This window comes from Myotis myotis, unplaced genomic scaffold (genome assembly GCF_014108235.1).
Source record: "Myotis myotis isolate mMyoMyo1 unplaced genomic scaffold, mMyoMyo1.p scaffold_m19_p_8, whole genome shotgun sequence".
Classification (NCBI taxonomy): domain Eukaryota; kingdom Metazoa; phylum Chordata; class Mammalia; order Chiroptera; family Vespertilionidae; genus Myotis; species Myotis myotis.
The window spans coordinates 3,578,152-3,591,669 of record NW_023416390.1 but is presented as its reverse complement, the minus strand read 5'-3'; the positions used below and the strand labels follow the sequence as shown (position 1 = coordinate 3,591,669).

The window sequence follows — 13,518 nt, the reverse complement described above, 5'->3', positions numbered from 1 at the left end:
TTAATATATTTGCAAATGTTTTTTGTAAAGCGTGTGTCATTGGCAAAAAGCAAAACATGAAATCTCCACAAAGCAGCTTGACCTCTTGGAATGACTTCTCTCTGCCCACGCTCCCATTGCTGCTCATTCTATTTATGTAATGAGATTAGCCATGTGACCACAGCAGGGAAAGGCAGGGCTAATCCAACGGAAAAACGCACCGCCTCGGACCGGAACCTTCCATTCTCCAAGCTATCGACCATCTCCGTGGGGGCCACGATCCCTCCTGCAGCCCTGAGAACCCCACGGAGGAGCAGCCAGAGGAGCTGACAGAGGGGAAGAGGAAGGGCAGGGAGGGTCTGGCAAAGAGGCATCAAAGATCAGAATCGGTCCCAAGTCGTGTATGAGAAGAGAGCTTATGAAGTCACTAATCTTTTAACATAAAACCGGTTAAACTCTAGAAGAAAGGAAGCGATTTCAAGCCCTGGCCGGGTTAACTCCGTTGGTTAGAGCATCATCCCAATACACCAAGGTTTGGGGCTCATGCCTAGTCAGGGCACACACCAGAATCAACCAATGGATGCATACGTGGGACAGCAAGTCGATGCTTCTCTCTCCCTCTCCCCATCTAAAATCCATCAGTAAATAAATAGAAAGAAGGAACCGATTTCAGAATGCTAGCCTCACACACGGCATGCTCTCCCTGCTGCCTCCAGGCAGGTCTGTGTCCCTGGAAAGATGAGGGGCGGGGCTCAGCTGGAGAGTCCTGTGGGCAGATGTGCAGTCATGCAGAGATGATGGGAGACGAAGCCGGAAAGTTCTCTCAGCGGAATCAGCATTTTGCAACTCAGCCAACGCCAAGCAACAGTTAGCTTCAGCTTTTATTGTTCAGTCCTCTCTCCCCGCCCCCATTAGCTGCCAATCCTAGTGACTGGATCTCTCTTGAGCTTTAGAATGCACCTCCTCCCGTCCTGGTATTACCGTATAAAGGACAAACCCGGTACAGTATACGAACTCAGTTTATCCTTCTACTTAATTTCTGATTCTTAATTATGATTTCCAAATACCAAAATTTAGACAAGTAAAGAGTTATTCTAAATAGCCTCATTTAAATTGCTCATGGAATCTTAGGATCGGTGATGAGAAAACATGAAAAAAAAAAAAAAATAGCTTGTCACTCCAAGAACGGAAAAAGGGGAATTCCAGAAAGCAAAGAGCAGTCCGTATAAAACTCGCCCGGGTTTCAACAGCAATGGTGTTCTTCGTTTCCACACGTGCGCATGAGGAAATACTAAACATCTCCTGGCTGTGTACACATGCACGAGATAAATATTAGGGTTAACACTTGTGCTTTACAAATACTTACAAATCGCGAGGAGTTGTCATTCCTGACCGTCTTGGCATTTCCAAAAGCTAGGAAGAAAGGAATTGATGCATGGTTAAATGGACAGGAAGTCATTTCACGCAGAAAGGTATGGCAACTATCAGACTTACAACTTATAAGTCCTAGAACATACAACTTGTAGCAGTGGCGCTGCTGGCTAAAATTTCCACAGAAGCACACTGAACAGGAGTCCACTAAAGCTCCTGTGTCTTCTAAGTTCATAGAAAAAGAGCGTCATTCCTGATTCATGGAATTCCCCCAGGATTACTGTAACTCAGTCTCGTTTGATTCGGGATCGGGTAACAGTGTTGACAGCAGTGAATGGAGTGGCCAGCAGGCACGGCTTCTGAGCCCTTCACCATGATCCTCAGCGGATAAGGTCATTTCAGCGATAACTACTACTTACGATTGCCAAAAGTTGTGTGGAACTTGCTGAGGTCTCCAGATTCAAGAAGGCCCCAGGAACCTTTAAATTTGTAATTAATTTGAAGCCAAGCTATTTATAACAGAAAGACGAAGAGATTCGAAAACTATCATCCTTGCCAGTAGGCTCAACATGTCCGTCAGACCTCAGTGAAACTTTCTAGAATATAAAGAAAGCCAAGCCCGCTGGTGTAACATAGCTCAGGGGTTGAGTGTCAACTTAAGAACCAGGAGGTCACGGTTCGATTCCCGGTCAGGTCCATGCCCAGATGGTGGGCTCCATCCCCAGTGTGGGGCATGTGGGAGGCAGCCGATCGATGATTCTCTCTCATCGTTGATGTTTCTCTCTCTCTCCCTCTCTCTTCCTCTCTGAATCAATAATATATATATATATACTGAGTGGTCAGATGATTATGACCACCCCATCAGTACTTCATTGACACTTCCAAAAATACTGAATATTGAAAACTTCCTAAGCAAATACTCTCAAGGTTTTATTATTATTATTATTATTATTATTATTATTTGCATAACTAATTCACTTCATTGTACTGATGGGGTGGTCATAATAATCTGGCCGGTCATAATCTGGCCACTCAGTGTATATATAATAAAAAATAAAAAAAAGAAAGCCAAACTGGCCCATGACTCAAAATCCAAGTGGGTGCCAATCTCCGCTGCTTCCGAGCCGAGTTCCCCCGCAGGCCCCCTTTCAGACGAGGGCACCTCAGAACCACAGGCTGATGCCACCAGGCAGAGTGTTCCGTGGAGCGCCGGCGGCTCACAGGGTCGTCCGGGAGGACTGCCTCACCAAGCTGTGCACAAGGCAGGGAAGAGCGATCTGGGCCAAGGTAGCGAAGGACCGAGCAGAGTAAATATGCCGCGTGAGCAGCCAGGGTCCCTGTTCCGTGGTCTGGAAGCCCCGCGGTGCGCCTCACCCTTCACCGTGCACACCCACGGCCTCGGGGGCTTGTGAAGGCGCAGACTTGGGCTCAGGGCATGAAATCCTGCATTTGGGCCGGTCCCCGGCTGTTAACTGGGACCTGTGGGCCACACGGCAGCTGGCAAGAACTAAGACACGATGACGCGTGAGCAGAAATGAATGTTCAGATGGAGAGACCAGCAATCCCATCTCCGGAAGCCTCCATCACCTCATGCAATCCAACGGAGAGAAGCTGATTGGAGAGCAAGAGCTCAAACGGTAACTCAGGGCTAAAAGCTGGCCCGAGTGCTGAGAGCAGCCACGGGACCAGGCCAGGAAGTGTGCATTCAAGTTGAAGTTCACTTTGGCTACTCGGCAGCCAACCCGGATGTGTTATATTTCACATTAGCTGGCTTTTTATTTTTATTGTTTAAATTACATTTTCATTGAGGTCAGAGAGGAAGGGAGAGGGAGAGAGAGATAGAAACATCAATGATGATGAGAGAGAATCACTGATCAGCTGCCTCCTGCATGCCCGCTATGGGGATTGAGCCCACAATCCAGGCATGTGCCCCTGACCGGAATCGAACCCGGGACCCTTCAGTCCACAGGCTGATGCTCTATCCACTGAGCAAAACTGGCCAGGGCACATTCGTTGGTTTTTTTAAATGTTTCTGATTATTTTTTTAAAAAAGGTGAGTCCTCCTAGGTTAAGACTCAGACCTCAGTCCTCCTTCATAAAGTCAACAGGGCAGTTCTCAGGGCAGAGACACAGCGTGGGATGAGTGTGGCGTGGCGGATCCCCTGACACCAATTCTCCCTTTAACACGAAGCAAACAGGTGCTACACGGAGCAAGGAAACCTGACACAGGAAACCTCCAGAAAGGATGCTGAAGTCCACCTTTCCATCCCACGTCCATCCCCGCTGAAAGGCCGGAAGGTAATAAACGCGACCTTGAGAAGGGTGAGTGCCGGCCCAGGGATCCCCAGGGGTCGTGAGGACCAGGACATAATTTGGGGTTTTCACAGGGTAGTCCTTCCTGGTGGGTGTGGCCACGTCGAGGTGCCAAGTGAACCAACTTGCGCGGCCCCGAAGTCCAGCTCCAGATGCCGATGCATGAAAGGCCGTGTGTTGTGGCTTGAAGGTCAAGGGCAAGTGAAGGAATTGCTTCAAAAAAACTTTATTCAGGGCGGCCTTTGCAAGCCATAAACCCTCTTTTCATCAAACACGTCTGAGTTGCACATTGCTGAACCCAGCTCCGAACACTGGCGTCTTTGACTGTGAGCCACAGGCCCAAAGACAAGGGCTCCCTCAGACACTTGAGACACATTCCGCAATTGTTTTTCTAAGAGCATTGTTCTAGATGTTCATTTCCAGGAGCAGCTCCAGCTGGGAAGCGAAGCGTTCCCATACGAGATGGCGCATGCCCACAGAGGCCTTCCTCCCGTTTCCTGCCCGGGGCCCCGCTTCGAGCACCATCGGCGCAAGGGCCAGATCCTAATCACAGAGGCCAACTACAGCGTCCGCGGAGCGGCTCCTTTAGACCGCGGCATTCCTCACACAAAAACACAGACACGGAACAACATGGGCAGGCCCCGACCTTCAAGGCAAAAAACAGGGACTACACAAGTCAAATACTGGAATAAGGAAGATATGGCACTTCCCACAACAGCTTCTTTATTTGTTACGTTACTCGGGGGAAAGAAAGATCAGTAACAACAGAATAGATGTGCCAGTCTCCGCTTTTCACAAAGTCAGGGTATTTTTGTGACTCTTATTCCAACATCTGGGGGATAAGGACGCATGGCATCTCCTTGTGATAAAGAGGAAGAAGAGGGCGAGGCCTGACAATGGGGAGTAACCCCTACGCTGGGGGTACCCCCAACCCCAAAGCAGCCCTGCATTAAACACGTTAAATCTTGACCGTCTACGGCTTTGAACAAAGGGTTGAACCAAACAACTCTCTAGAGCAGGGATTCCCATCAGCGTGCCTGTAACCCCGGGATCGAGTGCCCTGAAAACCGGACCCCAGTCCACGTGCACCAACCCCGCGTCCACGCCGAGCCAACCACACGTGCACAGAGAGGCCTACCTTCCAGGACCGGGTTGGACTGTAAAAGCTGCTCCTTGACTTGATTGACTTCCGCCCCTTTCCCACACACGGCCGCCACGTACGACATGACAAGCTTGCTGGCCTCTGTGGGTGAAAAGAAGCCATGTTAACAAATTAGGCTGAAATTAAAATTAAAAAAAAACATTTAGAGGGAAGAAAGTGGAAAGACAAAATCCACCAATAGTGTTTCAAATGCCTCTATACCTGGGAGTACATAATGCCTTGGAAATCTATACTAATAACAGCCTAGGTCCATGGTCGGCAAACCGCGGCTCGCGAGCCACATGCGGCTCTTTGGCCCCTTCAGTGTGGCTCTTCCACAAAATAGCATGTGCGGGCGCGCACGTACAGTGCGATTGAAACTTCGTGGCCCATGTGCAGAAGTTGGTATTTTGTGGAAGAACCACACTCAAGGGGCCAAAGAGCCCCGTGTGGCTCGCGAGCCGCAGTTTGCCGACCACTGGCCTAGGTGGTCGTCACACCGACACCGCGATGCCCTCACGCGGTCACAAGATGGCTGTGCGCACAGTGGAGGCGGGGCCCGGCGGCCGCTCCGCACGGCGAGGTCTGGGGGTCCCAAGGCTCCATGCAGCACGGAGGAGGCCGGTCCCGATGTCTCTGCCGCCTCACGTGGAGGAGGGACCCCCGACTCCGGCCTACCGCTTTGGGGCCATCGATCGCGGGCTCCCACACCGTGAGGAGGGCACAGGCCAGGCTGGGGGATCCCCCTGCCCCTGAGTGCACGAATTTCGTGTACCGGGCCCCTAGTCTTTTAAAGTATTTGTCCTTTCTATTCAACAACATGACATGAATTCAGCTATAACGGGAACTGTGCTTAAAGGTTATCCCTGGGCCGCTAAACAATCTGCTGAGTGACATCGCCCACAAAATCCCTTAAAGCGGCCGTTCACATAAAATGACTCTATCATACAAGTTGATTCAAGCCCAACGTAGCTTGGTAACCTGGGTATCCTTACCAAAGATATTTACAAATGTTTAAAGAACTGTTCTAAATCAAACGGGTTTGCTCACAATTAGACTAAATAAACGACTCTTCAACTCAATTGAAAAGCTGAGCAGCTGATCTACGGGTCCGGTGACAGGAAACAGCCCTCCCAGGCTCGGTGGTGGGTACAGCTCACTGGGAGCTCGGAAAGGTGAGCTGGTGAGAAAGAGCAGACGCCGGACGCATTCGGAGGGTTCTGGGCTCACAGGTGGACACAACTGGCTTCCGGTGGGTTCGTCCTCCCACGCCTCTCAGCCATGACCCCTCTTCACCGGCCCCTAGAGATCCTTTCTTTCAATCCTCACCCGAGGATATGCTCCCACTGATGGTTAGAGAGACGGGAAGGGAGGGGGGAGGGGGAGAGAGAAACACTGATGTGAGAGAGACACATCGATCGGTTGCCTCTGGCAAGTGCCCCCAACCAGGGCCAGGGATGGAGTGTCCACTCAAGGTCTGAGCCCTGGACCAGAAATTGAACCCTCAACCCTTGGGCCCACAGGCCGACGCTCTAACCACGAAGTCAAAGCGGCTAGGGGGAACCTGACCCCGTCAATACTGAGCTCCCAGAAATGTTCACAGGTGTTCCGGGAAGGGAGCTCTAACGTGGATGCGCCGGGGTGGGGTGTGCACCGTGAGTCAGAAGGAGCAAAACAGGGTCCCTTCTGTACAGCGCTTCCTGGAGGGTCGCGCGCACCACGGAACTCTGGGAAAGGACCTAGTGTGTGCCTTCCCCAGGCCCAGCTGCCTGGAAGGTGCTTCTGGCTGAGCTGCCCACGCTCATGCTCCGCATTCAGGCTCTGGGAACCGCCCGCTGCTGGTGCCGGCGGGAGGAAGCCTCTGCCAGCTGCAAGGAAACCAACCCCCAAGTCGGCTTTCTCTCCAGGCTCTGCTCAGTGTTGGTCCCCGAACAGGAGCGCCTTCCCAGGGGAGGGAGGGCACCTCGACTCTGAGGATGAGGGGCCAATCTCGACACTGCACGCACCTGCAGGTGGCTTCCAGCCCACGTCCTGCTGCTGACGAGAATAAATGAACTGGAATGCCACTTGGGCACATGGCCCACACACTCGCATTAGGGCAACGATTTCCAACCTTTCTCATATCCTGGCACACGTAAGCTAATTACTAAAGCTCTACGGCACACCAACAAATATATTTTTGGCCGGTCTGACAAAAAATAGGTATAATTTGGATTAATTTACCAAAAAAAAAAAAAAAAAAAAATAGTAATTACCCACCCTTTTTGCTCCAAAGTGACTTTTTAAAAACTCAGGTGCCTATACCTGATTTAAGAATTTCTGGTACCCAGAATTAACCAGTCAGATGCAGCCTCACATTCGAATTCTGGCACAGAAGGACCTCTGGTGCCCAGAATTAACCCATCAGACGCAACCTTCTTACGCAACGTGACCAAGGAGATGCAACTCTGCTGTATAACCTATACACTTATGGTTCAAGGCGGGGCATTCACGCCGGACGGCTATGGTTGTGTCATCGTTTTTGTATCTGACCATCGAAGAGAACAGAGGTCCGTGCCCCTCACTAAGCAGTCAGGCATCGCCTGTTCTAAAAATTCTGGCAGCCCACCGGTTGAACATTGCTGCTTTAGCCTCTGAGCAAACCCCAAGTCACTAACAGGAACCAATGAGCACCAAGCATGTACGCAGGTCCCTGAAGTCCCCAAGGCCTCAGGTGACTCCTTCTGGAGGGCTGGCAGGTGTGGTGCAGGGAAGCAAACCATCGCGCGGAGCCTGGGAGCTGTGGGGGGAGACGGGGCACTTCTGCACTGGCTGGAGGTCGGTCTCCCTGCAGTTTGCTTTCGGTCTAATGCCAGGGGTCCACACAGCTCCTGTGGTGGTCTGTGACGGCTGGTTTCTGCTGTCACCTTTAAAGACGGTAATCGAGAAATGTCTGCCTTGTCACCTTGGCAATGCCAGGAACAGGTCTTGTCATCTTCGCAAGGCCCTTTCTCCAAAGGGTGCTGTCCCTTAACACCCCCCCCCACCCCCCACTGTGTAAGGGGCCTGGGTGACACTTCCCATTGTCCTCAGGGTTCACCTAAAAGCTGGTAACGTGTACGTACATACTGCTGTTGCCCAGTTCAGGCCAACCTGACCTCAGTTATGGACAAAGAGTTTATATTCTACTACATTTTTTAATCCTCAGATGAGGATATGTCTTTATTATTTCAGTGAGAGAGGAGGAGAGAGAGAATCATTGATATGGGAGAGAAACACCTATCAGCTGCCCCTGTAAGCGCCCCCCAGGGATAGAACCCCCAACATAGGTGTGTGCCCTGACCAGGAATCAAACCCTTTGGTGTACGGGATGGTGCTCCAATCAATTGAGCTACCTGGTCAAGGCTCTATTATCTGTTATATTTTTTGACTTCTTGGTGCCACATGTCCCTCTATCCACCAATCCAAACTGGAACTCTTCTTCTGGTTACTTGAGGAATTTTCTTTTTTTAAAAAAAAATATATTTTATTGATTTTTTAGAGAGGAAGGGAGAGGGATAGAGAGTTAGAAACATCGATGAGAGAGAAACATCGATCAGCTGCCTCCTGCACACTCCCTACTAGGGATGTGCCCGCAACCCAGGTACATGCCCTTGACCGGAATCGAACCTGGGATCCTTGAGTCCGCAGGCTGACGCTCTATCCACCGAGCCAAACTGGTTAGGGCGAGGAATTTTCTTTCTAGGCTTTCTAGCTTTCAAGTTCAGGCAAGGCTGCCTTCCCAGCCAATTCCTAACGCCCTGTGATATCTGGCCTCCCACTCCCCTGAATCACCCTCCCACCCCAACTCTGCAGCTTGGCCTCTGAAGCAACCCCCAGACTCTCTTCCTCTTCCTCTGCATTCCTAGCGGCATTCTTTGCCCCCATTCCCATCTACATCTTCACTTAGGTGTATTCTCTTTTCTTGACCTGAAAATGTCGCCTATCTTTCTATCCATTATACTATTAGAAGACTGAAAGCCTTTATAGGCAAAGTAACTGTCCCAAAAACTGGTGTAACACACACACACACACACACACACACACACACACACTTTCAATGAAAAGGTGCTTTCTTTTAGATAAGTTAACAAATTGTATTAAAAGTCCAGGTCAGGCTGTTCGTTTATTTCAGTGATTACGGAGCTCACTATGGCCCCACGCCTCACACGTCAGATAAGTGACCACTGAGGTCTCTGGAAACCCTTTTCTGGCCCAGGATGGATTCCAGGGACAAAATGCCATGGGGGGAGAGGGGGTCAACTCTGGTGGCTGCTGAAATTAATGTGGCATCTCAGAGACCTTTTAATGGACAAAATAAAATGGAAACAGTTCTCTTAGGATCACTGCTGATTTAAAAAAAGGCATCAGGAACAGATCTTTAGAATTTGAACTTGACTTATAGCAGGTGGCTGTTAAATTGTACATAAATGCAAACCCACAATATCTGCTGAGATATAAACGTGGGTTAAGTTATATTGAAATTACGAATCACTTTTACTAACTTTAAAATCATTTAAGCCCTGCCAGTGTGGCTCCGTTGGCTGAATGCTGTCCCACGCACCAAGAGGTCGCTGGTTCGGTTCCCACTCAGGGCACACATCCAGGCTGCAGGTTCAATCCCCAGCTGGGATGCGTACAGAAGGCAACCAACCAGTCTTTCTCTCTCAAATCCCTGTTTCTCTCTCTCTCTCTCTCTTTCTCTCTCTCCCCCTCTCCCTTCCTCTCTCTCTAAAATAAATAAAAACCTGTTAAAAATAAAATAATAAAATCGTTTAAGTAAGTCAGATGTAATTTTTAAATACAGCTCAAGGATACTTATATCTAAGTTCTCTAAAAAAATTTCTGTGTTCAGATTCTTAACTACCTTCAAGAACTCTAATACTGGGCTCGTTTTAATAATTTATTTTTGGAAGCCAGGATTAAGAGTCATTTTCTCCCAAACAAAGACTCACTGTCTAAAGGAGACAACTCATAATTGTTTTCCTGACACAACGCTGGGTCTCTGCCTTAAGTAGTTCGTGAGATATTAATTTCTTTAGAGAAAGGAGTAAGCCCGGAAAGATAAGCTGCAAGACCCAACATGGTTCAGAAGACTGTTTTCATGATGTTGCATCATGCCGGACACGGGAAGCAAAAGTGACCTCACAAAGCTTTCTCCTCTACCTCCTGCTAGTTCTCCCCGACTAAAGTCCAAATAAATTTGAACTTTTATTTAAAGGTTTAGATATTTTTCCAAATCAAAACTTTATGTAAAACTATGTATGAATAAAAAACACTCTATTTCTGAGGAGAATCACTAATTATCATCCTCCACATTTCCAAGTCTAGGTTTTGAATTATGTTGACTATTATAGGGACCAAGTAAAGATGACCTTCGCAGTCACAGCATAAAATTGTACGCATTTCCCAAAGTGATACTTTATGACTATATTAATCCAGCTGTCACATTCTCAATGACAATGTCGCTCATGTGTACTGTAAGGGTATGAAATGGCTCCATTTGAGACTAACAGGTACTCTTCACGTGTACTCAAAAGTCTGAAAAGCACTGCCATTTTAGACATAAAAACACTGGCATTTAAAATTGGCAAAAGGGGAAGGGGATTAAGAAGTACAAACGTCCAGTTATAAAATAAGGCACGAGGGCTGTACTGTAAAAGGCAAGGGGGGAGGGGGTGGCTAGATGCAATAGTATTGCTCAGAATCAATTCTTAGTCTGTCATTTCTCTAACTGATAGATACTTCACAGATGTACATTTATGTTTGAATGTAACTTAGGATTCATCAACAATCAGACAGACAAAAGATGAAGTCTTTGAAGTCAAAATCTCTTCTAACTGGAAAATGGTAGAATCTCTAGGGTTTAACCGAATACACTGCACTAATAGACAAATGTCCTGTAAGAAATGCCACTAGAGCGGAATATGTAGATCAGAACTCATTTCTACAAGGAGTGGAAAGGGGTGATAGGGATGGTTTATGGTTCTGGGGATTTTAAATTCCTGATAAGGCAAGAATTATAACTAATTTAACTCTGAATTCTCTGGTACCTCGTACTAGGCTGGGAATAATATATGTAATTACATAATTACTAGAGGCCCGGTGCAGGAAATTTGTGCATGGGTAGGGTCCCTAGGCCTGGCCGGTGATCAGGGCCAATCTGTGGGTCGACTGGCGGAGCAATGGAGGGCCCTGCTGGCACCTGCCTTAGCTGGCCTGGGGCCTGCGAGCTGGGGGCAGTTTCTGCATTGAGTGTCTGCCCCATGGTGGTCAGTGCACATCAGAGCGACCGGTTGTTCCGCCATTTGGTGGCTTTGCATATTAGGCTTTTATTATATAGGATTACCTAATCATATAATTGTGTAATATTTTTATGAAAGAAAGCCTTGTGGAATAGCAATGGGGGAACAAGAAATGGAAGAGGAATATTTCGATGAAAGTCATTTGCGCCATTAGCACAAAAGGCTGGGAATCTCACCGCTAAGATATCAAAACCTACGCACGTTCGTGAAGAAGCCCCACAGGCACTCAGTCACGAAGTCCAAACAGAACAACAAACGAACGATGTGAATATAAGCAAGGCTTCTTCTGAGTTCTCTTCACAGAGCAGCTGATAGATTTATCCGGGAGTTAACAGGTGTCCGTGTCTGCACTCATAGATCCGTGGAACATACACATCACACACAGATCACGTAAGACGTATATGATACAGGTCGGAGAGCGTATAGCGAGAACCACTCATCTACGCACACGCACATCCTGACACGTGTATCTACTTGTACCCCTCCCTCCCTCCTCGGTTAAGATGCCGAAAGCTTTCTAGGGACCACACTTGCCCAGAGCAGGTGGCCCAGTTTCCTAAAGAATGAGGCTGCTGAGTCAGAAAGACAAGCATCACATGATCTCACTCATAGGTGGAATCTAATGAACAAAATAAACTGCTGAACGGAGTGGATCCAGAGACATGGAAGCATGGAATAGACCGAGGGATCTCAGAGGGAAGGCGGGGGAGGGTGGGAGGGGGGGTGGAAATGGATCAACCGAAGACCTTGTGTGCAAATAATACGGTGGTGAAGGCCTGGGGCGGGGGAGGGGGCGGGCTAGGAGGGGTCAGTGGGGAAAAAGGGGGACATCTGTAATACTTTCAACAATAAAGATTAAAAAATAAAAAGAATGAGATTGCTGAGCCAACGAGGCCTGCTGGTGTGCAATGAGACTGGACGCTGCAGCCTGGAAGAGCCCCTCAGTCCTGAGGCCTCAGGTCGACGTGCTCCACACCGACCGCAGGCAGCCGCCCCGGGGCTGTTCGGGGACAGAGCACGGGTCCCGGCGCGAGCAGCGCAGCCTCTACGCCGAGGCGGTCGCGACGGGCCAGGTTTTCACGGAGCTGCCACTCAACAGGAGGGCCTTGCTTCGGAAAGCTGGCCCACGGACGCTCTGGTGATCCCCATAAGACACGCGGGCCCGAGGGGCCTTGCTTCGGAAAGCTGGCCCACGGGCGCTCTGGTGATCCCCATAAGACACGCGGGCCCGAGGGGCCTTGCTCGGGTGGGGAAGAAACAAAACGCAGCTCGGCACATCCTGCCCTGCGTCCGCTCAGCTCTCCCGGCGAGGTGCGCCGCCCCGAACACGCGTGATGCTGCAGCCGCAGTGAGCCTGCGACGCCCCGGTCGCCGACAGGCAGGGCGCTCGGCAGCTGGCACGCAGGCAGCTCCTGGGGCTCCGAACTAACGGCCTTCCTGAGCGAGGCAGGCGGCCCCTAAACCCGTCAGCAGATGGCTGGGGAGTGCTTAGGAGCCGATGCAACTGTAAAGTTAGGAACCACATAATGTATAGTGTTTCCCGACGTCAGGATCGTCTTCCCAGGCCCACAGATTTCTTCTGATGTCCTCGGAATCGCGTGGTGATGGCCCCCGCATGTCCCGCCTCCCCGCCCCCATCAGTGCCTAAGTCGTGTTCTGCAAACGCTGGGCATCCACAGCAGAAAACTGTGAGCGCACTGCCTAGAGCAGCCGTGGGCACTGTTATGGACACATCCATGATGCAGGAGAATCATGGATCGGCTGCCTCCTGCACGCCCCACACTGGGGATCGAGCCTGCAACCCGGGCCTGTGCCCTGACCAGGAATTGAACTATGTTCTCCTGGTTCATAGGTCAATGCCCGACCACTGAGCCACACCGGCCGGGCCATAATGAATGTTTTATTCAGCACAGCAAAACTGAAATAAACAGGCCCCAAAGAACCCCACGCGCCCACACGTCTCCCCGCGTGTCCCAGCACATACCCTGCAGGTACGAGTGTCTCCAGCATGGAAGACCAATGACAGCATCAGCTACCACGGGGGGCTCACAACCCAGTGAAACAATCACTTCTTATAAAGTAAACCCTCTGCTACCACGTGGTGCTTTAACCCTTTTCGGTCCAACGTCGAGGCTGACTCGACAGACCAGATGCTAGGAGCAGGTCCAACGTCGAGGCTGAGGTCGACACTGCAAACTGGTTCAACATTCAATCACGTCAATTAATTTGGACCAGACTGTTTGAATTCCAAAAATAAAATTGGACCGCAAAGGGTTAAGCTATCAGTAACGATTCTTCTTGAAAAGAGGTATGATAGGCAAAGTGCTAGCACATCCGGGGCCCTCGATAAATGTCGGCCCACAAACCCAAGGGCTAGGGGTTCGATTCCAG

At 49.8% G+C, this 13,518-nt stretch overlaps 1 protein-coding gene across 8 annotated transcripts in view; it reads right to left on the bottom strand.

The window, feature by feature from the left end:
• MYO1B (myosin IB) overlaps positions 1-13,518 on the bottom strand; it is a 140,413-nt gene that overhangs the window by 53,547 nt on the left and 73,348 nt on the right. For all 8 annotated transcript variants that reach the window (XM_036319790.1, XM_036319789.1, XM_036319786.1 and 5 more), the window contains 2 exons: positions 4,802-4,906; positions 1,346-1,392 (listed from right to left, as the gene is read on the bottom strand). In XM_036319790.1, the coding sequence (XP_036175683.1) occupies positions 1,346-1,392; positions 4,802-4,906 (152 nt within the window). The remainder of the gene's footprint in view (positions 1-1,345; positions 1,393-4,801; positions 4,907-13,518) is intronic.